The sequence below is a fragment of the Excalfactoria chinensis genome, chromosome 6 (assembly GCF_039878825.1).
Source record: "Excalfactoria chinensis isolate bCotChi1 chromosome 6, bCotChi1.hap2, whole genome shotgun sequence".
NCBI classification, from domain to species: Eukaryota; Metazoa; Chordata; class Aves; order Galliformes; family Phasianidae; genus Excalfactoria; species Excalfactoria chinensis.
Window position 1 is genome coordinate 31,974,860 of NC_092830.1, and position 26,322 is coordinate 32,001,181.

A 26,322-nucleotide genomic window follows, 5' to 3' on the forward strand; every position below is an offset into this window, starting at 1 on the left:
GTAAACTGTTCCAGTGTCTCACCACACTCACAGTATAGAACTTTTTCCTAGTATCTAGTCTAAATCTACCCTTTTCCAGTTTAAAGTCATTTCCCCTCATCCTGTTGCTACCTGCCCTTCTCAAAAGTCCCTCCCCAGCTTTCCTGTAGGCTGATTCGGGTACTGGATGGACACTATGAGGTCCCCCTGGAGCTTTCTCTTCTCCAGGCGAAGAGCCCCAGATCTCACAGCCTGTCCTCACAGGGGAGGTGCTTCTTCATCAGTTCTATTGCTTATCTGTTGTATAGTCAGTTTGTTTTCTAAGAGAGATTATAATGATACAAATAGTAGTGCAGGTTAGGCGTGAAACCCATGTACTCCAGCTGGGAGAAAAGAATATTGAAGCACCAAATGCTGCAAATCCCCTATGTGGATGCAAGCAGCACCATCCCAACCTGGCCACCCTTTTGGGTTCAGCCCGGAGCGCAGCCTTTGCTCCTCACGTACCTGTTGGGGCTCACCTTGCAGGGCACTCGGAGCTTGCGCTGGGGCCGGGGAGGGGCCGGCAGTTCGTTTCATCCTCCTCCTCCTTCCCCCTCCTCCTCTGCCCCGACAGCATCCTCCTGCTCCTCCTCCTCCTCCTGCTGCTCTCAGCTCCGGGCAGCGTGCGGGACGTCTCGGGGCGGGCAGTGGCTCGGGCCGCAGCCCCCCGCACCCGCCGTGCCCCGCAGCATGGCGTGGGGCGAGTTCAGCCTGCGCTGGCTGCGGGAGGGCCGGCAGTCCAGAAAGCTCATCCTGCTCATCGTCTTCATCGCCCTGCTGCTGGACAACATGCTGCTCACCGTGGTCGGTAGGTGGATGGTGGTGGTGCGGGGTTGGTTCGTTTGTTTGTTTGTTTTTTAGCTCCTCTCTCGTTTGATGCCAGAAATAATCTCCGGTGACAGATGTGCTCCCCGAGTGAACGATTTAACGCCCTCGATCCAAACAGTGATTTTTTTCAATACACGTCTGGTGTTCCAGGTGCTGCAAACACTGCCATACACTTTATTTCTCTGTTAGTTGCGGGGTAAGGAGTTGCATATGAAGATCTTCATATATACACATATTCTTTTCTTTTTTCTTAGCAAAACCCACTACTACTTTGTAGAATGACGGCCGTATTTTTAGCTCAGCATCTTTTTTTTTCCTCCTGTGGTCATGCAACTGAAACAACGGGCGTGATAACACTGGGCTGCCTGCTTCCTTGTGATAGCTCTCCTCTCCCCAGCGCTGCTCATGAAACGATAGGTCAACACAAAAGCTATCGGAGTGGGTTTTAAGAAAAGCACTTCTAGGAGATGGCTGGATGAAACAATCTGAGTTCTGATCACAGCTGAAGATGCAGTTTTTACTGGCTTCGAGTAACACAGCACCCAGATTCAGGAACATACTTCAGATGAAGTACTTGAACACTTTTCATTGGTAGTTGTATAAGCTCTCATATTCAAAGCTCTGTATTTATGTAGACTTTCAAAAGGGTTGGGAGAAGCCTTTGGTTGTGCTGCTCCCAGCTGCAGGCAGTGCCCAGCCCACCCCCAGCTGCAGTGCCACTCCTGCACCTTGTAAGGCTGATGCAGCCATGCAGACCTTAACAAAAACTTCACATCTGTTTTCAGCGAGTCCATTCTGGATGTTCGTTCTGCATGAATATTCTTATGAAGTTATTAGGCATTTCATTATGCATTCATTAACATACGTGCAAGAAGCCCCTACAGTTATTTCAGTGAACGCAATTAGAACACAGCTACGATCCTAAAGAACATCAGGCAAGTCCCTTCTGGGTGATCATTTCAGTGTTCAATTTAGAGAAAGGCTGAAACATTTAAGCATCAATGCATTAGTATGGAGTACTTAACATAGAAGCGTTATGATGATGGTTTCCCTTCTTACAACTGTTGCTTACCATTTTTGAGGCTTGTTTAATAACGTATCCAGTTATGCTTTAATATTTTAATTTAATAGTAGTTTCAATGCTTTTCTCATCTGTTGCGTTCCCACCGTCTAATAAGGGGGTTTAAACACTCACGTTCAACAAGGAACATGTTCAGATACGGGTTTTGATACTTTTCATGTATTTCTTTCTGAATGATGTCTGGACAGAGTATTTAATATAATTATTAAATTATATTAATTATTAAATTATTAAAACCTGGCAAAAAATAAACACTAATGAGAAAGAACTTTAAATTGCAGGTTAAGAGTGTAATTTCTACCACGAGCAATCCTCTGTTTTAGTTCAGTTTCACCCTTGTGAAATCCTTACTGCTGTTCCCCATAGGAAAGCTTTGTATTTCCTAATCAAGAAGAGAATGTGATGATTCCATTTACCTGATAGTAAGATGCCAATATATTCTATTTGTTTTTCCAGTGCCAATAATTCCCAGTTACCTTTACAGCATCAAACATGAGAAAAATGCAACAGAAATCCAGACTGCTAAGCCTAACGTCATTTCAATGACAAAGGACAATTTTCAGAGCATCTTCTCCTACTATGACAACTCGATGATATTTACTGGAAATGAGTCTGATAAGGCAGCACCCAGAGAGCTGCAGCACACTCAGACAGCACCAATGATAGTAAATGTGACTGCTGCACCACCGGACTGCCCGAAGGAAGATAAGGACCTGCTGAATGAAAATGTTCAAGTTGGGTTATTGTTTGCTTCCAAAGCCACAGTGCAGCTGATCACCAACCCCTTCATAGGGCCGCTGACAAACAGGTGAGGTAAACAGTGCTCACATGCTGTTCAGCTGGGGCTTATCCATTGCTGTTTAAATCTGGGTGAGGATTTTGAAGTAGTTTTAAGTCGGTTGTGGCCCTGACTCATTATCCTTCTCACCTTATATAGAGGAATAGTTTAGGGAAATACATCTGATAATCGCATCCTTTCAAAAATCAATTGGGAAGCACATGAACCCTTCAACAGTATTAAATGCTTTCCTGTTTTTCCACCTCCCGAGTCCTGAGGTTTTTATAGAAACTTCTGCTGAAGAGGTATTGAAATTTCTTCACTGCAGTTACACAGGGCCACAAGATACTACAGCTCCTAGTTAGAAGGATTCTACCCTACATACACTCCTATTACCCCTACACATGGCAGTCGTGCTATTGGAACCACAGGCAGGGTTCAGGTCCATCCCTGCCTCCCACAGACCCACAGCTGTGGGTGCACAGTGGTTCCAAATCACCTGAGCTAAGAGCCAAGTGGGAAGTGGTGGAGCCACCATCTTTGCAGGTTTCCAAGAACAGGGTAGATGTGGCTCTGAGGGATGTGGTTAGTGGGCATAGAGGTGACAGGTTGGTGGTTGAATTAGATGATCTCAGTGGTCTTCACCAACATTAATGATTCCATGAAGTTCTCATTGACTTCCATGTCTACCAACCCCTCCCTGAGGCCACGCTCTGCTCCAAGTTCAGTGGAACAGGATGACACCAGTATAGGATCCAGTCCAACATTCAGGCTATCATCTCTGAATCCTTGCATATATATGGTAGCTTAAACAAAATGTGTCTGGGTGGTACGTTACTCTATCTGAGCAGGATCAGCATTGTATATCAGCATTGTATGCACCAATGTCAGTGACTTTAAAATAACCCACAACAACAGCAAATAATCCAAGCAATGAATATGTTTACACAGAGATTAAGAAGTATTTGTAATATCATTTAAATATTTTGTGCTAATAATTAAATTTGATTTTATTGTTAGCAGTCTGTGTAATTGATCCCCATGAAGAAGCAGCAGTTCTTCTAGACAGAGATGTTAATCTCTGTAGGGAATAAGCTCCAAATTATATTTAATTGGGTCACTAATTTTCTTGTTTCTCATTAAGCTATTTCCATAATGAAGATTCTTTTTAATCACAAAAGAACACACAGGAGAAATCTGTCCATTTCCTCAATTGAAAACACTTTTAAGTCATCATAGGTTTAAACTTATCATTGGTGGCCATAACCAGACAAACATTCTTTAATATTTTCAGGTGCCCAGTAAACAGGAAAAGGAGAAGTAAGGAGAGCACTCAGCCATGCTGTTTTCTCATCCAGGCAGTGTCCTCAAGGGAAAGTGCCCCTAAATTAGATTTAAGGATTACTGATTTTCTTTTGTGTGCAGTTTGGGTCTTGGTAGCAGCGTCTGCCTTTATTCTGAGAAATGTTTAGTGAGAAACATCAGTTTATGTATTTATCAATTAAGCGTTGGAGCCATTGGCAAAAAAGAAAAAGAAAACCAACAGAACAGTTCTAACACTGACGTTTCCTAAGAACAGTGTATGTGTTCACTTGAAAGGAAGCATCTTTATCATAATAAAGACTACCACTGATAAGCTGTTAAATGTTCATTGTTATGGCAAAATTCAAGCAAAGAAGAACAGCTTAAGTAGGATGGGTTTCTTTCTTAAAACCTGCTGTGCCCACCCTGTTTCTTAAGGTGTAAGTTTACTTTTAATTGAGTACTACGCCATATTCATAGCTTCCATTTTTCATTTAAGTTTCATTTAAATATAATTCTTCAGGAGTGGTTGAGAGCTTTAAGCAAGGGTGGAGTTATTGGCTTTATGCACTCGCTTTGAGTGCTTGAGTTTGTATAGGATGCAACAGGGTCTTCTATTCCATCCTTTTCTAAAACAATTACAACTGAAGATATTTAACAATGACTTTTGAAATTAGTTTAATTATAGAAGCAAGCTAAAAAAATGTTTCTTATTTAAAGCCGATCTCTTTTGAACGAGCAAGACACATCACACACCTGCCTTCATGAACTGGTTTGCAGCTCAAGATAAACCACCAGCTTCCCATTGCTCACAGCCCTCAAGATATTTATGATGTATAAGAAGAGTGTGGCAGGGAAATAAAAAACCAAAACATTTACAGTTCCTTATTTACAACCCAGTTCCCATGTGAGCTTTCCTTTGGGTTTTCAGTAGGTGACTGAAATGCCTGAACACCCATCCCAGCTGGCCAGAGCGCCCCTCTGCCTGCCCAGCATAGAGCACTGGGATGGAGATCTTAAGGAAAATCCTCCTCCCCAGTCTGCACGCTAAGCAGTCACAATATTCAAGTCAGTAGATTTGCAGTCCTTAATGGATAGGCAATTAGGCACTAATGTTCCACAGCTGCTAACCTGGTCAGTGTAACCTTTATTTGTCTGCTGTACAAAAACTGTCAAGTGGTTTTCTCATTGTGGGGTAACCTTGTTAATGAACATAATCCACTTCCAAACAACTCTGCTATCTGGGGCCAAGGTGGAACCAAGGCGAGTAATTTAGGCATTCTTTGTTACCAGCAGCCTTTCCTCTCCCTGCTGTAACTGTTGGCTCTGTTTTTTCTCCCCACACCTGTGGGGTGAGCTAACTGCGGGTGGCCTCCCTGAAACGTGCTCAGCCTGTGGCTAATGCAGATTCTCATGCAGTGTTTTGTTAGGAGCACCTATGAAAATAACTTGTTAAGGCATGACAGCAAGGAAAAAAGGAGACAAGACAGAGCTTACTGCATTGGAGCATGCCATGTTGTGTCAAGAGCAGAATGGGCCAGGGGACAAAATCCCTAAACACCTGGCTGATGGGGTAGTGCCACTCTGTACTCTCTGGTACTGGTCTGTTGGACCAGGGACTGAAGCTGCAGATTTGTGGTCACACAACTGCCAACTAATTAACATTGCTATGTTAGGAGGAGGCAGGACTTTCTAAGCCTACGCAGGAAAGGCAATCTGCATATATCTGTCAGCTGCAGGTGGGCAAGAATATCACCTGAGCAAGAAAAAACATGAGTTTTGGGGGCTCAGCAACCTTAAGCAGGGCAGCACATCAGCTCCAAACTGGGGAGACAATTTTGACCTTTTCAGAGGATTAGGATGTGCTTGATTCAGCATAAACACATTGTGCTGACATTTATACCTTCACATCTTGTATGGTGGACCACATCTACTACAGATTTTGGCTGAAAGAACTATGCCCATACAGCCTGGTTCTGAGATGGTTCTATGTGCAAAGGGAAAAGTATGCATTAGACCACAGCGCATGCAATAAAGCATCACAGTCTGCTGGGTAGCAAGAGCAAGTTCTGCTTTCATGGTTCTCTGCTGTGCATTGCTTCACACCTAGTGACTACATCCAAGAGAAAGGAGGAATAATAGCCATAGCTGCAAAAAGTAAGACCAAAGTTCCAACAGACTTTCACTAAGAGTTCAAAGTGACATCCAAAATACTTGTCTCACAGAATCACAGAATGACCCTCCCCATTTACTAGACCAGGTTGCCCAAGGCAACATTTGAACACCTCCAGGGATGGGGCATCCACAAGCTTTCTGGGCAGGCTGTTCCAGCACTTCATGTGGGAAAATCTGACTCCATCTATTAGTGAGCTAATCCCAAGGGTGTGAACACATTTTTTTAATATATTCTTTTTCCCCCCCAGAATAGGCTACCAGATTCCCTTGTTTGCTGGCTTCTGCATCATGTTTGTGTCAACAATCAGTAAGTATCCACTTCTCATTTGGTGTGGTTCAGTGTAACTTTTAAACAAGTGGTCTACTACTATAGTTATCACTAGGAATTCTTGTTGATGTAGAGAAACTACATGTAAGAGGTTTGACAAGCATGCTCTTATGGACCTCTTGAAGGAATTCACTGCCTTCCATCCTTCTTGGGATGATCCCTTTCTTAGCCCAACCCTCCTCTCAGCTTCGTATGATCTGAGAAGTGCTCACACACTCTTAAACCAACAGAGCTTTCAGTCATAAGGGCTGTTTTTCAGGATCCCTAACAACTAGGAATCACAGGCCTTATCAGAAAGAGAATGTGAGGCCCAAGAACAGAATATAAAAGTCAACAGTATCATAGCATTGCTTGACATCACCATCGGATGTGCAAACAGGAGCATAGCCTACAAGTCAGCTGAGATAACGTGTCCACTCCAGATGGCACTGATAAGGCCTCAACTGCTGGTTTATCTTCACTTTTGGTGTGGCATTTCAAGATGTGACCCAGAGGGAAAGAGTACAGAGGATCATTAGAAGCTTGTGAGGAATTACTACAAACTCAGCTTGTTTTAGAAGACAGACTGAGGATGTATTAGAGCGTATCACAAAAAGAAAAGGAAGGGAATTAACAGTTTCCCACATCTACTACATGTAAGAAAACAGAACAGTATCTAGAAAACAATTCATTAAATATTAGGACAGTATTTCTGACAGCAAGGAGAGCAAAGCAATGGAAAAAGATTACCTGATGGAAGATTCTGACAGCTCTGGGTTTTTGGATCATCAGACAGATTCTGGTTGGAGATAAGAGTAGTAATTCCAATTTATGGCCAGATGCATTGCACAGCACCAAGTGTGGAACACCACTGTAACAGCATCACAATTTGTCTGCCCATTGGAAGAAACACTGCTTTGAGCCCAGAGGCTTATCTCAGCTCCTGGTTTCCCCAAGTGCCCAGAGGTTTAGGTTGGGCAGTCTTAAATAAAGGCTGGAAAGAAGGGCCTCATTACCTCCATGTGCAGCTGAATCAGAGCAGGGTGCAATCAGATCCTGAGTAATTAGTTCAAACGACTTGGGTGCTCGTATTCTGTGTTACCAGAAGGCTCAGACACCTGAGAACAATTCAACACTGACACCTCCAAATGCAATAAGAGATAATAACACAGTTAGCATTGAAGTTGACACAAGGCACAGTGAACACCTGACTAAATGGCATCAAGTTTTCTATTACAGCTTAAAGAAATCTAACTTTTTAACCTAGTTAGAGTTAACCTGATTTTCAAAACTTGCCTCTGTCTTTTCTGTAGTGTTTGCCTTCTCAGGAAGCTACGCGTTGCTGTTTGTTGCAAGGTCCCTGCAAGGGGTGGGTTCCTCTTGTTCTTCAGTGGCAGGTAAGAAGGCATTGAGGAGAATAAAATCCAGCTCACTGATCCCAGAGTTTTCAGTAACAGTTGTTTCTTAATTGTAGGGTGTGGTGTTTTTTTTCCCTGTAGTTTCAATAATCACACAAAGTTACTCAAATCAGCCCTTCCAAAGCCCTTCCACAAGGAACTTATGTTGGTATGTATCATCGTGGGGATCACACCTCTGCCTGTGTCTGAAATTTCTGTTACAAAGCATTGTAGCCTTGTTCCCAGTGTCTTCTAACTGAGCCTACAGATTGCCTGTACTAGATGTCCAGTGACCAGTGAACAGGTGGAATGGAGTATGGGTTTTCATTCCATAGTATTTAATAATTTCTGGAACAGGATCTAGAGAAAATATGTTTTGTTCATGAATGGAAGTTTAGCTTGAGAAGGGAGGCGAATAGAACTTCTGAGGAAGAATTAATCTGAAAACAGAAGTAATAATTTTTATCAGAACCCTTCTGGTTGCATTCACCTCTGAGTGCCTCACACAAGCAAATGAATTATGCTTCCCATTTTCTTCTCTGAAATGAAGGCTCATCATCAGATGAGCAGAAGTGAGGACAGTGAAGATAAAGGTCAAAAGCACCCTTTAATTTTGGATGCTGACCCTGAAATAGTCCTTTTGAAAGTAATCAACTGGGTGTGATTCCTTATGCTGAGAGCACGGCTTGCAGTGACCTGTGTACAGCTGTCATTGGGCACCAGACCTCATGCCAGGTACCAGATTTGTGTGCTGACAACAAAATGAACACTTGTAACAGCTTGGTTGTGTCTGGTTGAAAAGCATCGTCCAAACACTCTGGAGCAAAGGGAAGGACAAAGAATCCAGCAAATCGGGGCATCATTAATGTATTTGATTGATACGATGTAATAGAACATGATACTGGCAGCATCTACGTATGCCAAACTTTCTTCTGCTTCAGGGCAATCTCCATGGGGAAGGGACGTAGACACACACGCAAATATGTGTGTATGTAGATATATGTATGTATATTTATGCATAGAGATACCTAATGTCTCCTTTGTCGGCTGTTGAGTAGGGCTGGCAAATGATGACAATAAACTGTTGGTCACAGCTGCCTAATTTACACTTTGTTCTGTTTGTGATTTAGGGATGGGTATGCTTGCCAGTGTATACACAGACGATGAAGAGAGAGGCAACGCGATGGGGATTGCACTGGGAGGCCTCGCTATGGGAGTATTAGGTCAGTGTCAGGCTCTGCCACTGAGAGAAGCCATTAAGATCCCACCTGTGGTCTGTGGAAACATGGGAGGGTCGCACCAAGTGCCACGTTATCATGCCATCTCCAGAATAGGTTCACAGTTCATGCTAAGAATTGTTTCTTACCCAGAAGCATATCCTAATCAGATAAAAGCCAGACAGCAATCTCTGTGATGCTGGGGTTTTGTTTGGGAGATTATTTTGGGGTGTGAAGAATACAGTTTCTATACTCACATAATCAATGAGATTTGGGTTTTTTTTCACATGGAGCCCTTTGGCCCCAGTGTGCCAGCAGCCCAAATGCTTGCAGAGGACACTTGTTCAGGAGCAGAAACGTGGCCTCACCCCAGGCTCCTTACTTTCCCCCCACAGTGGGCCCACCCTTTGGGAGCATCATGTATGAGTTTGTGGGGAAGAGCTCTCCGTTCCTCGTGCTGGCAGCTCTGGCTCTGTTTGATGGAGGTCAGTACCACGGAGTCTATATGACCCTGTATGTATGCAGCACGCTGCATTAGCTGCTAACCCTCCTCTTGAAGCAGTGTTACAGTATTGATTTCTTTCCACAGCTGTTCAATTATTTGTTCTGCAGCCATCCAGAGCACAGGCAGAAGTAAGTATTGCAGTAAAACACTGTAAGCCGTAGCTGACATTTTGCCTTCCCTAATGCCAAGTTTTCATTTGTTTCATAGAGTCAGAAGGGGACGCCATTACTGACACTTATGAAGGACCCGTACATCATTATTGCAGCAGGTACCCTGTCTCTTTTATTTATACATATAGTTTTTTTTCATGCTCTCAATTCAGGTACACTAATTTTGTGGTATAAATTCAGATCGAATCTCCTTTGCTTTGCATTTCTGAAGCACAAGTGCTTCCTGACTGATTCATGTATCTAAAACACTGCATTCACTTTAGTTGAGCCACGCTGAGCTCAAGCTTCAGTCAGAGTGCATGGTCTCTATTGGATTTACTCTGAGTTTGCAGAATGCCAGCTCAGGCTCCCACCTTTCCCTTGCAGCATGTCCTAAAGACCAAAGTACCTTTGTCACCATGCACATAACTACCTTGACAAGCTCTGGTGATGTTTCCTGTCCTAATGAGAAATAGCTGCAGTACGTGCATGTGTATTTCTAATTACATTGTAAAGTTTGCTGAGAGTGGGATAGGATCTTTCCTATTTATCTGCCTCTGTCGGAATGGCATAGATTGCTCTGGATGCTACTTGTTTGGCTTGAAATATTTTTCCAGCACTGAGCTTGAGCTTGGCTGGGTTTGGCTGGGACAGGGCAGCCCCTGGGTGCTTGGCTGGGGTTTTTTGCAGACGTGAAGCCCTGTAGCAGAGTGAAAACGTTCCCATTGGATGCAACCCTTTGTCTGCAGGGTAAAGGTGAGCCAAGCAGCTACTGCCTGCCTCAGGAAGGGAGTGAGCAGCAGGCCTGCAAGTTCAGTGCAGCAATCACAGATACACAGCCTAATGTGGTCTGACAGGTTCGAGCAAAGAATGACATCCGTGCTCATTTCGTTTTGAACTGCGCAATGAGGAGCCTGTTCCAAGAGGAATAGGACTTCTCTGACCTCGAGACAACTTAAACTTCTTGTTTGTTTGTTTGTTTGTTTGTTTTCAAATAGCAAAATTTGTAGGAGTCTTTGGGATTATAAATATTAGAAAGAAAAGTGGGAACACGCATCTGAAGCTGTCAGTTCTAGCAGTGACTTCCAGACTCCTCTGAAAGTCATTTTGTGAAGGATGAGCAGTGGGGACATATCCCATGAACACAAGTTAGGTTCTTTTGGGGAAGAGGGAAAGGAAAGCCAAAGCATTATTGAGGGGTTTGGCACCATGCACTACAACTGCAGTGTTCTCCTGAGGGCAGCGGGACTTGTGCTGGAGCAGGAAGAAAATGCTACTTGAGCAGATGAGCTGCAGGCTGGATTGAGTCAGCACTTCTGTCCTTTGCACCTGAGTGACCAAATCTCCTGAGATTCAAAAAGATCTGGAAGCACATGAAATTCACATGGCTGGGCAAGCTGAGCCGAGCTGTGCCCAGGCTTTGTGGCTGCGGCAGTGGGGTCTGTACACAAAGCACCCCTTTGTAGGGGACAGGCATCCCTCTGGCTGCTCAATGGTATTTTTAGGACCAATACCTCCACATTTCCCCTTCTTCATTCCGGAGTGATGGAGGTACAGGTCACAGACCGTATCTCTTACACAACGACCTTCCGATTCCGCCTCAGGAGACTGGAGACGAAGACCAGAAGATGGGAATTTTAGTTCATCATTTGCGGAACATTCAGACCTCATGAACTTTCTAAATGTCACCAGGCTCGCTGCAGACTTTGCTGCCCTCCCTTCACAGTATGAATATAGCTTAACCTTTATCGTAGAATTTCTGGGAGAATTGAAATATATACTAAGTTATATACGTTCTGTTCTTTTAAACATTAGTCAACATTCGGTGCATGACAAGCAGGACTGCAAAAAGCACAGTGTTTGTGTGCTTTTTTTTTGGTAAAAGCACTCATTCTCTGCACAGCTTTTCATTCAGGATCAAAGCAACTCATTTTTTCTCCTCTCCTTTTCCTAAGGATCGATCTGCTTTGCAAACATGGCTATTGCAATGCTTGAACCAGCACTGCCCATTTGGATGATGGAGACCATGTGTTCGAAAAAATGGCAACTCGGTAAAGTACAGCATGTCATTATTTACCTGATGGAAGTCTCTGTTCTGATTCAGTCATAATGCTGCCCTTATATGCAGTGGTGCTGCTGCAAAACACACCATAAGAAGCAGAACAGCCCCACAGGGCCAAGCTGGAGATTTCTTGCTAGAGTTCAGCGTTATTGCTGCAACAGAAGAGAGATTCACAAATGTCTTGTTTGAATTGAGATTCCTAGAGGGAAAATATCCAGTTTAAGAATAATTTTAACCCCTTAGCGATATAAGTAACTGAGTCCTTTGTGCTTTGTCTCATTTGTCAGCATTAAAGTTTTTAAGCCGCTTAAACTGTATCTCAAACTACAAGGGTTTAAGCAAGTGATGGCAGTTTTGAGATCCAGTGGTTTGAAGCATGATTTCAAGAAGGTGCAAGGGGTCCTGATTTCAACCAATTAATGTTACTGTGCATAAAGCTAATACAGAAAATCATAGCTAAGCTTCGTTGTACCACAGCTTACCACTGCATGTGCACATCCCAACCTGCAGGTCTTAGTGAGCAAACCATTGCAGGATTGTTCATCAGTTTTCAAGTTCTGCTCTTCTATGTCCATTTGGTATAAAAGGCTGCACCAGGCCACAGCAAAGGAGATGCAGTTGCACAGGTGAAAAGGTTTCCCTGGCGTCATCGTTGTAACCCACAAGGATTTCAATCACAGGATATTGCTGTGCTAAAAATTACCTCCTGATTTTTCTTATGAATATCAGAGAGAGAGATAGGAAGATGGATAGGCAGGAAATGAGAAAGCCCGTGTTGCCTTGGTGAGGGACAGGGAGTGCACACACTCAGACGAAATTGTTTGATTGTGTACCATAATGTCATGGCTGCTTTGTAAATCAGAACTATCTTCCCTCCCGCATTGCTCCTTGTCTGGGCTCTGCCCACAGCCTCATGAAAGGTGAGGAAGAGGAGGAAGCCTTGAGCACTGGAACCAGCCTTTAAACCAGTGGTGTTTCCCTGGTGCTGGGTTGAGAATAGCTATCACCTCAGGCTGGAAGGGCTTTCCTTAGACCCCCCAGCTCTAAGCATTACACAAAGCCAGTTAGCTATTTGTATTAAAAGCCTACTAAATCTTAAAAACTAAAGATGTTTCATCTTATTCTTAAGGCATCTTCATCTTTAGGTGCTCAGTTTGAGCTGTTGCCTGACCAGGGGCCCAATGGTGGCCTGTACCACAGGGCACTGAGGTGCTTGCAGGGAGCAAAGCCTGACCTCCACCCTTACACCCACCGTGCAACCCAGAAATATCCATCAAGGGAAAATGAGCTTCCTTGAACTACCTACAGTTAGAAACACTTTTTTTTTTTGCAGGTGCATTTCATAGATGATGTCCTGAGATTGCTGCAGCAAACCGGATATTTGATTCTCTGTGCTGCACACAAAGACTCTGTCAGATGCGTTTGCTTCGGAACTGCACCGTCTGGCATTTATTAGTTTCTCCCAACACCTCGTTGGAATCTTTGCCGATAAAATGTCTCATTCATATTTTTCAGGCGTTGCGTTTCTTCCAGCCAGTATCTCTTATCTTATCGGGACTAATCTTTTTGGGATACTTGCGCACAAAATGGGAAGGTATGCTGCATATAAAAAAATATTCATAATCTCCCAATGTGTTTGTACTCCGTTTCCAGTGTTTCCGGGGCAGTTTGTTGATGTTGGAAGTTAGTAGAAGTTGTTCTACAGTAGCAAAATCATTTTTGGAATATGTTTCACCTTCAGTTGTGTAGGTTTGCGTGTCAGATGTGGCTCTTAACCAGCCCAAATCATCCTGAGTGCCTCATAACCACCGATCTCTGAGCGATGTCTCTTCCTCTGCAGGTGGCTCTGTGCTCTACTAGGAATGCTCATTGTGGGAATAAGCATCTTATGTGTAAGTAAATCATTCGCCTTTCAAACAGTCCAAATCTCCCCATGTTCATCTTTGAAATTGTGCCTTACTGTGAGGTTTCACTGAGGTTTCTGCCTTCCAGATACTTCACTGAACAACGTGCAGCTAACAGGTTCCAGATCTGAGTGCTTTCAAATCTCAGTGTTTCAATTACATGGAAGGATGGCTTTTAAAGGAGGAGGATCACTTTTTCCTTTTGAGCTGTCCCTCAGCATTCTATTTCTGTTTGTAATGGCAAGTGTCAGTGGTGTAATGGCTCTTATCTGAAGTAGTCCCAAACAAGCCCCAAATTCCATCTTGCACATCTGTGCAAAGTGTGTGCAAACTGCTCTGGGAATTTCTCTTAGAAAAACAAAACAAACTTCATTAGCCTGTGCAGCACAACCTAATCAACTGTCTGTAATGTCACTTACAGGTCCCATTTGCTAAGAACATCTATGGGCTCATAGCACCCAATTTCGGAGTTGGATTTGCCATTGGTGAGAAAAAAATTACACTGCCTTGTTCGGTCTGTTGTTTATGTAAGAATCAGGATAGTTTTCCTGATATCTGTTCCTCTCCCTTGCAACCAGGAATGGTGGACTCCTCCATGATGCCCATCATGGGCTACCTTGTGGATCTGCGCCACGTGTCGGTCTACGGCAGCGTGTATGCCATAGCTGATGTTGCCTTTTGTATGGGCTTTGCAATAGGTAAGCCTTGCCTTTTTCCTGCTTATTACATTCTTGACCACAAAGAGAAACATGCTGTGATGGTGGATGTGAATGCTCCTTGGAGCATCTCTCATTTCATTGGTACAAGCAGGGAAGGCAACTGTATGTGTACACCTTTTCCAATCACATTGAAAAGTAGAGGAGTTTTGCATGTAAAATTACTGTTTCAAGTAAGTGCTGCAAGTGTTGCAGTATTCAGAAAAAGGATTTCATTTTAAAAGGTCCCTCTGCTGGTGGTGCCATCGCAAAGGCAATCGGATTTCCATGGCTCATGACAATTATAGGGATTGTGGATATCCTCTTTGCTCCTCTGTGCTTTTTCCTTCGAAGTCCACCTGCCAAAGAAGAAAAAATGGTAAGCGTAACACCTCTTATTAATGTTTGGGTTTTCTTTTCCAGTGAAATGAATTGTAACTTATTTCTATATCTTTGCCTGTAACAGGCAGCACACCAGGACCAGCACAGTCCATCTCATCCTCACGCATCATTTCTGAAACAACCCTACCATGTTGCAGCACTAAGATGCACAAAGAAAAGCTTAGTTACGTGCTTTCTGCACTAGATTTGCTGTTCCTATTACATTGGGTCAGGTTCTGCAGTACTGTTACTGCCAGAGAACAGAACCTCATGTGTGAGCTCTGCAAGCTCTGTACTGGCACTCATAGAAGAGAAGCTGGTGACGTGCACCTTGCTGAGATGTGGTGTGCAAGGAGACAGACTCCCAGCGTAGCACATATTTATGCTGCAGAACCTCAGAGATTCCAGCTAATCACGATGCGTCTGTTACTTGTTACTCCCACCTGATAAAACAGCATTCTTTGTACAAACTGAGAAAGAAAGTTCACTTTGCAGTTGGTCTGTACCTACAACTCACTTCAGCCCCCATCAAGGCTGAAATCTGTTCTGAAGCATTCATGCTTCATGTCTTTTCTTGAGCTCCATACTCCTTGTCCTTTTGTTCCCATAAACTGCAGCTGCTTCTGGATGAAAAACAAGCACATAAGCAGGAGGTTCAAGGGAGACAGGTGGGCTCATTCACCCAGCTTTTAAGCAGTGGTGATCCAATATGAGAGTGCTAAATTACTGCAGTGGGAAAGCAGCAAGACGTATTTAACACAAGAGCTGCAATACTGGCTCCACTAAGCCAGGAGAACTGTGCTGGTGCTATCAAGATCCCACCTCATACATCTAAGGACATATAAACTGAATTTACTGTAATAAAAATCAATTTAGTTTCTGCTGTTGTGGAAGAGAGTGAATCACAGCCACAGCTGAGTGCTACGCAGGAATACTAACATTCACCTCTTTTCTTTCAGGCTATACTCATGGATCACAACTGTCCTGTTAAAACAAAAATGTATACTCAGAACAACATCCAGTCCTACCCAATAGGTGATGAAGAAGAATATGAAAGTGATGAGTAACGTTAAAAGCCATATAATATATTTTGGTGTACAAAATGCAGTGTTTCATGTGAAACATCTCATCCAGAAGTATGTTTTAGTTGTACTGTAGAGTTAATAGTGGAATGGTCAAAAACCAAAGGTATATTATTCATCTCCCATGGTTATAAAGTCAACTGCTAACTGCCTTATAAGGAGAGAAAAAAAGCTTTTATAGAGAATTTGTATAGTGTTTACCTCTGTGTATTTAATTTCATTGAATATTACACAGTATATTTTTGATTAAACGTGTAGTATAAATCTGTATAAACATGTGAATTTAAACTGCTTTATAAAGTCAGCTCATCACAATACTTCATGTTCTGTTTAGACTTATGAGAGCGAACTCAGCTCTTGCCAATAACTCCTCTAACTTACTCAGCAGACTCTGGAACTAAGAGTTCAGACGTGGCAAAGAGTTGTGTTTGTTAAAGGCGCAACTTCTTTCCTGTTTTCCAAAGTGAGCTCTGCCTGACTGCCCGTGGAACACTGGGAAAAAGAACGTATTTCAAGCAGAGGAGGGTATCTCTATTTAGTCAGTACAATTTAATGACGCTTCAACCAGCTAAGCAGCTGTGCACAACGAAGCCCCCACACAGCACTGGGTAGACACGTATGGCTGAATGCATGCAGTTCCTTTCCCTTAAAAGGGAATAAGAACTGCACGAAGGTCCTGTTTTACATTCCCATCTTTTGGATCTTATTTTTCACATCTCAACTTTGGTTTAAGCTTTGCTGTAAGTGAGTGGCTAAGGAAAGCTGCAGGATCTCAGTATTCAGTCTCAGCACATACTGGATGTAAGCTGGCAACTTGAGCAGTTCAAACAAAAATATTTTATGTAAATACGAATGCAGATGCATATATTTATCTTTCAAAAAGGAAGCAAAACCATCTACTATGCTAAAGATAATAAAGATTTAGGTATACAGGCTAATAGAGGAACAGCACTGGAATGGATGGCCTCTGTCTGTGAAGAGAAAAAAAATCAGCTTTGAAAGAAAGCATTTAACGTAACAGACAACGTCCTTATCAACTGTGGTGTCTTTTTATTTGTATGATTAAAATATGGATGTGCCTTCTTTCCTGTACTTGCAGATGTTTTATGTACTGCAGCATAGATACTATGTTTACATATAGTTTTGTAAAGTGTATATATAAATGGTCAGAAAACATGAAAAACAGTGGATCAGATTTCAACTATTGCTTTGTCAATAATTATGCAGCCAGACCACATTAAAAATAAAGGTATCTAAAATAAGTTAACCCATCTATTGTAATAAAGGACAGAATTACTCCCCTACCCTTCAGTACTCTTCCCAATGCATTGTGATCTCTTGTAAAAGTACAAAAAACCAACAGCACTGAATTAATTCAAGCCCTGGGAAAGCACTGCTCATTTCTAGCCCATTTATGATTCCAGGTCATAAATACACAGCTTGTTTAAACAACAATGGCTTCCAAAACCAACCGCCTCATCACCTGATGGCCGATCTGAGGCTTGACTGCTGTGAAACGGGTAAGGACTAAATGTGCATTGCCAGAATATGCCCTCATACACCACGCCAGAGTGCACTCTGAGAGTACAGCAGGAGGGGCTTGAACAGTGTGAAAGGATAAGAGATAAGCGCGGCAGCTGATTTGAAAAATCCACTTACCAGTTTTATAGGGGTGCATTTTCTATTGCGTTCTTGAGGATACGTAACAGGTGGAGAATCTTCCTTCAAAGCTCAGAGGTCCTGGAGACAGACAGCGACAGAGTACAGAGCGTGGTTCTGCAGCACGCTGAGTATTTCACTGCCAACAGGAGACAGTTGTGCACATCGATGGCTATTTACATTTGTTCGCGTTTTTATTTCACAGGGCATTTGGATGATCACAGTTTTGCCCTGGGAATTGCGCTCTGCTCCTGTCACCAAACAGCAGGCAGATCGTGGTCATCCCGCATGTGGGATTTTCTGTGGATTGGAGGAATAAGTGGATATTATCAGCCAGTAATCAAGCACTCTCTCTGCTCTCTTTGTTCAATCGCAGAAACACGGAGTAGAAAACAATCTGTCCTGCAAACGTTTGGCTTTCCCCCATATTTTGTACATTTTTTTTTTCTCCTCCTGCTCCGTCTTCTCCTGAGGTTGTAAACTTTCATGCATGATTTACTTCAAATATGGGGAATTAGAATGAAAACTACAATGGTTAGACAAAAATGAGTAAGGACTTCCTCGGTTATGCATTAATGTTTTCTGAAGGACAGGAAAAAACAGAAGAATTTCTGAGCCCTTCTTCCCCTCCCATTCCAACTCCCCTGGTAGCAACTGTCACCAATAACTGAATAGCAAAAACAGAAACACCACCACATTCTTTGCATCCTACAAAGTTTAGAAGCTACACACAATCAATCAACTGGAATCACCATTTTGAACCTGCCTGTTATTTTACTGCACAGAAGGAAAACAAATGCATATCCAAATACAAAGAATGCATGCAAGCCCAATTAATTCAGCACTCAGTAATTCAATGCAAAATGTGTTTCTCCCAAAGATGCTTTCCCTTTCAGGTAGCGGCTTTAGAAGATGAACTCCTGCAACTACAACCGTTTAAAGAAATACTAAGACAATGCAAAGCAGGTGATAATTTAGCAAAACTATTTTATTAAAGCTTGTTCTCATGATAAAATAATAGCCAACAAAATCATATCAGGCAGTTTCTGCAAACGTGTGTAGCTGCCACCTACGGGATATCATTAAGTCAAGATATTCTTGTTTTCTGTGGTATTCTTTATTTCCAGCTATTTACAATCAAGCACAAAGCGAGGATTACATCAGGAATGTAGTATTACACTTTTTTCCCCCCCTCAAGATTTAGCATTTATTTTAATTAATGCCAGATAGGAATTTATGTTTTCCTCCTTATCACTAAAATACAACTATTTTGCCCTTTTCCCATTCAGTGTGTTTAAAAATATTGCACTACGTTTAATTTCTCTCTTACAATCATCATCAGCGACAATATACAAGGAAAACTATATCCAGCTTATCTCAACCCACTGTTATTTCACAGGTAAATGTGAAACCCTGAATGCATTTTTTAAATCAGTATTTGCATTGTTTTCGCAGCTCCTTCATGTGTACCAGGGTTTAAGCGAAGTACCTGGATATACTTGAAAACTTCTATAGTAGTCCATAAGAGCAAACACTGATGGAGATTTAACGCAGATCACCACCAATGGTAAGCCTCTGAGAAAACGGAGTGGGGAAGTCTTAATACGCATCTCAAGCAAGTATAGGTTAAACAACTTTTAGTCAATAAGGGAAGCTAATTTTGTGCGATTATTTGCTGAAGCTTAATTTCTGAAGTGTGACACATGCCGACTGCAGCATGGATAGTGTTTTCCATATGTCAAACTAAATAATTATCAACCGCCCAGAACTCGCAAAGAAAGTGCAAGTAGTTGCATGAGTGGAAGTTAATTGTTTTGTTTAGGAGTACAAGTACGTTTTTCCATCTCAAAAAAGAAAAAAAATCACTGCTTCTTCATTTTGCCCATCACAAAATAAACTGAGAAGAAAATTTAAGTGGAGAGCTACATTGTACACTGCCTGAAAATGTAAGTTATTTCTTTTACCACCTTAGAATCAACTCCACACCCACAAAGGCATTTTCTACTACTGTGATGATGCCGGTACCTAACGCCGTACCTAAAATAAAGATGATATTTTATATGGCATTTCTATACACAGAAGATGGAGCTTAAGTCATGTTTACAGGAAATAAATAAGAACAGCGGCCTCAGCTAGGTGATGCTAAGGTCCACAATTTACACATAGCACAAGACCAGATAGTTCTTTTCAAAAGCTGCTGGCCGAAATTATTCTTCTCTACTGGACTCACTTATTTTGCCTTAACTAAAACATGGTATATACACTATACGACATTTTTCTGAAACAGGTGATCCTTCTGCTCAGACTGCCTCTTCTGTTTGAGAAGCTGAATGCAATTTACCACTATATGATTGCTCAAAAGCACTGAAAGACAAGGTTCAGGTATTTTGTCACCACTGCTTATTCTGTACCTTAGGCTTTCTGAAATGATAAACGCTAAAACAGCAACATATTACAACTTTTGAAATTAAAAATGTCATTTACACTTTAATAGACTGCAATGAAACCTCCAGCTCTTGCAAAACACTATTTTCCTTTATCGGCTTTTCAGATATATATCAACCATTGAAGACAACTTGGTTCCAGAAGGCAACCAGACTCTTTCATCTCAAGAACACTCCCAGTTCAATTACTGGCAGATAGTGGTATGTCCTTTAACATTATTAAATCAGGATATAATGTCCCAGAGTTGCAGGGAGGAATTTTCTTGCATAGCATTGCTATGAATGATATTAAGAACTATGACAAGTTCTTGTATTTAACAGAAGTATGAAAAATAAGTGACCTGATCATCACTCTGACAAATATTAATAACAGATGCAAACAAACAAACAAAAAAGATGCTTTGTTTTTTTCAAGATATGTTTGGCAAGTAATACACAACTGCCTAGGAGACATAAAATAACCGCAAGTTTAAAGCCTGGTCCCTCAGTGATTTTCATGTCAGTCATCAGCTTAGGCATGCAACGAGCTTTTCTTTTCATCATACAACAGAAAAATGGAAACTGAACACTTTAAAAAATCCCGATAGCTTCTTGTTGAAATTATTAGCTAAAAATAAAATAAAATAAAGGGGGAGGGAGGTCTAGGAGTGGGGAAGCAATTCATATAATAGGAACACTGCACAGTAATATGAAATGGTAAGGTTACAAAATTAGAAAAAAATGAAAATAAGTTATTAGAAATAAATTTCCAATATAAACCCCAAAATGCAGTTTCGACCAGCTAGTTTAATAAAATGATGGTGCTGTAGCTGGAGAAGAACCGTTATCAGCTGTATTCCTACATAGGCAAATAACTGTGGAGAAGCAGGTGTGTCATACCAGCGTTTTAATTCATTCCGTATGTTTGTAATTAAGTGCAGCGCATTTGTTTAAGTCCAGTCCTTCAAAGGCTAAACATGTGACTATCAGTCTACTGACTGAGATGGACCAACTGATTCATCTGATATGATGTTTAATGTCGGAGCCTCTGTCAGACCGATATCTTCATTATCCACTTCTTCTGCTATACCGGCTTCCTCTGAATCTTTAGTCACTCTTTTAGACTGCCGGTCTGAGGACATGCACTCCAAAGACTCTATATCCTCAATGCCTGCTCTGTAGTGGATCATCAGCAGCGTAAGGGCTTGCAGTCTCTCACCTGATTTAGCCAGCGCAGCAGAAATCAATGCTTTTTTCCTTGCCTCTGTTGCCTCTTTTTCTTCTTTAACAAGCGAATTGTTATTTTCCAGCTCCTGGTCTATTTCATTCTGCAATTTATCCAACATAAACTCTAATTTCTGAAAACGTTCCTCTGTGGGTAGACTTCTGTAGAGATCACGCCCAATTTCTTTAACTGCAATGAAGACACTGTCATCTAGACCACCCTCCTTTCTGACCAGTTTTATCCCACTACCTGACGCACGTTTTGAAGGACTACTAGGACTGCTAATTTCAGTATCACTACTTTCATTATCAGAAGTGTTTGGTGTGTGCTTTGGTGAAGGCTCTACAATCTCTGTTCCCTGCTCAGAAAGGCGAGCTTTGGGGACTTGACGGAGGTTTAATAAACGAGTGCTTGTATTGATGATATGCCTGGTCAAACCTGCAGTCCTGTTAATGGATTTAGACTCTGAATCAACACGAACGGATGCAGCTTGAGAAGTTTCCTGTCCTTCTGTTCTACAACCTCCTGCAGTTCGATCATGTCGCTTTTCAGCTCCTACACAGAAGGGTGTTTCAGCTAGACATTTTTCTTGACATTTTTTATGACAAACATAAGCACAGAGCATACACTGTGAAGCTGCTTTAGTCCATACCTTTTTTTTGCAGTAATCACACCAGGTTGGATTCTGAAACTGAGTGTCTTGAAAGTTATGCTTGTTCTCAGTAAGAACCATTTGTCCCAAGTAAGGATCCTCTTTCTGAAGTACATTAACTTCTTCTTCCAGATTGCATTCCTTTTCTTTCTCCAACAGAAAATTTGAATCATCTGCTTCGCCTTCTTTAAAATATTTAAAGTGTAAAACTATGTCACCATAACAGAACTTTTCATTGAATCCCTTATGGGTTGTCAAATTCCGCAATGCTGTTCTAGTGACTGATGCTTTAGGTGTGGGAGCACTCAATTTAAATGTTCTAACATATTCCATTGATGATGTAGCTATACAGTCTAAAGCAATTTCTTCAAGTTTTATGCTTGCATATCCCAAGCAGATAAAACCACCTGCTTTGAAAGGGTCTCTGCACCACAGTGCAACATTAAGGTACTTATGGGATCCTTCTACTTCAAATAGGCAGGAGGACGTTCTCGACTTTGGCCATCGACCTTGTCGGACTCGATATGGAATTTCTGGTGATTCCCAGGTTCGATGATCATCTCCACCATCTTTGTGACCACGTGCATTTTCTGAAATTCCATCTTTTAATGCATCTTGTTTTGGTATTGTTGCTACTTTTGATAACGTTGGGTCTTCTGTTTGATCATTATTCTTTATCACTTTCTCTGTACATTTATCCCCATTACCTGAAGATGGAGGTGGCCTCTCTGTCTTTTCAGAAGATAAACCTCCAGTTTCCAACAGATTTTGAGTTTCACTAGTAGGCAAAGTAGGCCTGATTTGTGGTCTAGGTGGTACAGGAGGCTTAGTACCAGAACCTTGTGACTGCTTACCCAATAGCTGTGATGCATCTGAACTATCAGAGATTTTGGGAGTTGCCGGTTTGGCTCCATCTTTTTGTTGTGTTTTAGATGTGGTCTGATAATTTCCTAAATGCAGTTTTCGATTCAGAATTGGAGATATGGTTCCAAGTGGTTTAGCAGCAAGTATCACTACAGAACGTTTGGGACTTGGAGTTGTTGGCATATCTTCTTTTTGATCAGGTGACTCACATGCTAAGTCCTCAAATTCCGAATCAAAATCTCTGGTGTCAACATCAGCTGATACACCAACTTGGTCATCTTCTTGCTGTGTCAAGAAAGCAGTGTCTTCCAATTGTCCAAATCCATCCTGTAGCGCTGAACCATGTTGATTATATCCAACAGGCCTTTCATAAAAAACTAAGACTTTGTCCCCAGCCTGCCTAATAAGCTTCAACACTTGGACAGTTGATGTGATTTTAACACCTATTAAAAAAAAAAAGAAAAAAAAAAAAAAGATTAAAATGTTAAATTTGAAATTATGACAATAATGTAAAAAAAAAAAAAAAACAACTCAAAAAATGTCTACACATATTTTTAGAGCTTTAACAGTGAACAACAGAATCATCACTAAGAGGAAGTCAAGTGATTATGACAAAAGAGCTAGATTGAAATGTAACAACTGGATCCCTCTATTTTTATCCATGCAAATATATAATTTCAGGAGTTGAAAATAATACTAACATGCACAGTTCAGTTTTCTGTTTGTTTGTTTTTAAACACTTCTTGAGTAGTTAAAATATATTTACATTGAAATGTTTATTCGCCTTTATGTTGGCTTGTACCCAGCAAATAGTAAATAAATATGCAAGAAAAATGATCGAGCGAATAACCTTAAGCGGCAATAAATATATAAGTGTTTGTATTTATGATGTGATTAGGCATGTGTAATTGTTGAGAACAGCAGTCTAATTCAACTCTAAGTGGAAATGTCCTTCCTGTTTGCAAGACAACGCTTATTTTGAAAGCTGACGTATTACTCACTGCCAATGGCTAGAAGTCTGTCACCCCTCTGTAGATCAGCAGCAGCTGCAGGTGAGTTTGGCGTAACTGTTTCAATAACAACATGCCCTGCATCATCTTCCTTGGACTGCACAAGGCGGAGCGTGAGGCCAACGCTTTGCAGATTCCCTTTCACTAGCTCTGCCTAGAGAGAGGAAAATTAAAAGTTAGACTATGGTGATTGAACGGACTGTAAGGACTCATGGTTACTAATAAGCTTGCTGAACTGAAATCATACAACTGATGTTATGATGGCAATCACTTTGTATACGCTCCATGTATATTATAAAACCCATTACTATCACTGTCTCTCCAGCAGTTTACACAAAAAGTATCTGGAGTGAGAAAGCTATTGTGGTCCACGTGTATTACTAAGACTTATGTAAAACAAACCTAAGACAAAATAAAACACTTATTAGTCTAAGAAGCTTCATGAAAGACCAAGAACAATTTCCTCATATTTATTTTCCTTGGCACGGTAAACACAAGATAAATTTCAACTGCAATCTCAAATCATTCTTAAAATAACATCCGAGGCACAATCTCCAGTAGAGCTCCACCTTGACCATTCACACAGACTTCCAACTTAAGAGATCCTTATCGAAAAATATATCAAGGCTGTGACCAATTGTTTATGAGCTCCAATAGCTTTTTGTCAATCTTTTTCCTAATACAGACAGTTCTTAAAAGAACGAAGTACATTTTTCCCCCCTAAAGGATATATCTTTCACACTCTTTCAAATGACTGCCTACTATCAGTCTGCTGAAGTATATTCTGTTTATTTGAAAGAGAAGAACTTGCAGACTGTGACTCAGCTCCACAGAGATAAATTTAATGTGCTTTTTTTTTTTTTTTAATTTTTACTAATACTATTACTATTCCCAAGCTCAGACAGATACTGCTTGTAGAAAATTTCCTATGTAGGCTTTCTCCTTGGTTTCAATGTACTGAGTTAAGGTAGACAGTCTTCTCCATCCTTCTGTATTTACTTGTTGCTATTCAATTGTATATGTCTGCACTGTCCGGAAGCTGATCCTCCTCTTTTGAGCTTGTGTTTACTTGCTTGGGAGAAAAGGGCATACTTACATGGTAAAAATAGGAAAAAAAAAAAAAAAAAAGTTACTAAAACCTTCTTATAGAGTCAGTATCAGTCCTTGTGATTTTAAAGCCTCCTTTGGATTCTAGGACTTCTTTGAGCAGCTCTCAACAGTGGTCTGACATAGCAATGCAAATACTCTGCTTTAAGAGAGGAGAAACCTCAGAGGTGTTTTCTAGCATTTCATTCTTCCCTCCTTCCCTCAGGGCCAGACCACATAAAAGCAGCCAAGGACAGCTGGGACCCAAAGATACTGAGGTATCTCAGCACATTTGGCCTCCATGCAGGGACACAAACAGCTTATTACAATGTGCGTGAATCACTTGTGGTGAGGAGATGCACAATATCCTAACAGTATCTGAGGGAAAAGCTGCTTCTGGAAGGAGAAGGCCTTTGAACATAGCAAGCAAAGTTCATCTCCACATTTTATTAACTTTGGCACCATCACAAACTTTCTCACAGAGTAAGCCAGTTTAATGTATCGATCCAAACCAGATGAACAGTTTTCCTGATACAGACATATATTTACCCTTCTGACAATTCCCAGTTTCACCAAAATGCCAACACCCCTCACACCTCCAGCTGGCTGCAAGCACAGCTCAGTGCTGCTTCAAGCTTTTTGGAACACCCTCTGCCCCAGCAATTAAACTCACCAAAAAACCCAGCAGCATCTTCATGCACACAGCAAGGCTGTGTCATACATCAAATAAAACATAAGAAGCGTGAAAAAAGCAAGATCTACTGGAAACCAGAACATCAGAAGCTAAAAGTCAGGTAAACGACAAAGCAGGTATTAGAGAACTGCTGTTAATGAAAGGACAATTATTACAAAGGAAACTTGCCCCAAGGGACAAAAATGAACAGCAGTGTTTCAAAGAAACAAGTTTTAAACAATTAACTGCATCATACCGAATCAGATTTACGCTGATTTAATAGCTGCTAGCTCCTGCAAACCTTACACTGCAGTTGCTTCAACAAGGTGCAAGATCAAGTAGATAAAATGACATGCTTGTTAGCAAGAGACAGGCAAAGTAATTTATATTGGAAGTGTTAGAACTAAATTATGTCATAAAATTTGGGTATTTTTAATTAAAAGTAAGCATTCCCTAGACTCTTTAAGATAACATTAAGATGCTCTGGAACATGAACGAGTACCTCAGAGCTGAAGAGTAAGTAATTTCCTCAGTGTTTTATCATTCAAGTACAAAAATGAAAAGATTACCACTCACTTTAAAATTAATAAAACTGTTTGATGCACAGCTGTGGAAGCCTGACTTTTAGAGAACAAAGTATTTACACATTGATTTTACACTAAAGGCTTCAGTTCATTTATATGCATAAATGCATGAGCCAATCTGGGGCATAACTCCTCCAATACTTTGTTCTGTAGTGGATGGACGCTCTGGAAATTCACTCTGGAAATACAATGCAGCAACAAATGTTGTTGTGTCTCATAGCCTCACCCTACCTCAGCCTCCTCATTTTGAAAGCCTAAGAGA

General features: G+C 41.4%; 2 protein-coding genes across 2 annotated transcripts in view; one reads left to right on the forward strand and one right to left on the reverse strand.

The window, feature by feature from the left end:
- Nucleotides 1-598: 598 nt before the first annotated feature.
- Nucleotides 599-17,186, forward strand: SLC18A2 (solute carrier family 18 member A2). Its single transcript, XM_072339988.1, has 15 exons — nt 599-829; nt 2,387-2,738; nt 6,434-6,492; nt 7,806-7,889; nt 9,020-9,112; nt 9,502-9,591; nt 9,696-9,739; nt 9,819-9,879; nt 11,716-11,811; nt 13,338-13,416; nt 13,663-13,714; nt 14,148-14,211; nt 14,305-14,424; nt 14,667-14,800; nt 15,762-17,186. The coding sequence occupies exons 1-15, from the start codon at nt 712-714 to the stop codon at nt 15,867-15,869; spliced, it is 1,554 nt and encodes a 517-aa protein (XP_072196089.1). The 5' UTR covers nt 599-711; the 3' UTR covers nt 15,870-17,186.
- A 1,326-nt stretch (nt 17,187-18,512) lies between these two features.
- PDZD8 (PDZ domain containing 8) overlaps nt 18,513-26,322 on the reverse strand; it is a 47,229-nt gene continuing 39,419 nt past the window's right edge. Inside the window, exons 4-5 of the mRNA XM_072340669.1 lie at nt 23,709-23,871; nt 18,513-23,150 (exon numbers count right to left, since the gene is read on the reverse strand). Of these exons, the coding sequence (XP_072196770.1) occupies nt 20,953-23,150; nt 23,709-23,871 (2,361 nt within the window). The 3' untranslated portion in view covers nt 18,513-20,952. The remainder of the gene's footprint in view (nt 23,151-23,708; nt 23,872-26,322) is intronic.

Bases quoted from the DNA above. Each gene is read 5' to 3' on its own strand.
- SLC18A2 (XM_072339988.1), top strand. From the start codon at position 712: ATGGCGTGGGGCGAGTTCAGCCTGCGCTGGCTGCGGGAGGGCCGGCAG. The intron at 9,740-9,818 runs GTAAGTATTGCA...TTTGTTTCATAG, and splicing joins CATCCAGAGCACAGGCAGAA to AGTCAGAAGGGGACGCCATT. The intron at 14,425-14,666 runs GTAAGCCTTGCC...TCATTTTAAAAG, and splicing joins TTGTATGGGCTTTGCAATAG to GTCCCTCTGCTGGTGGTGCC.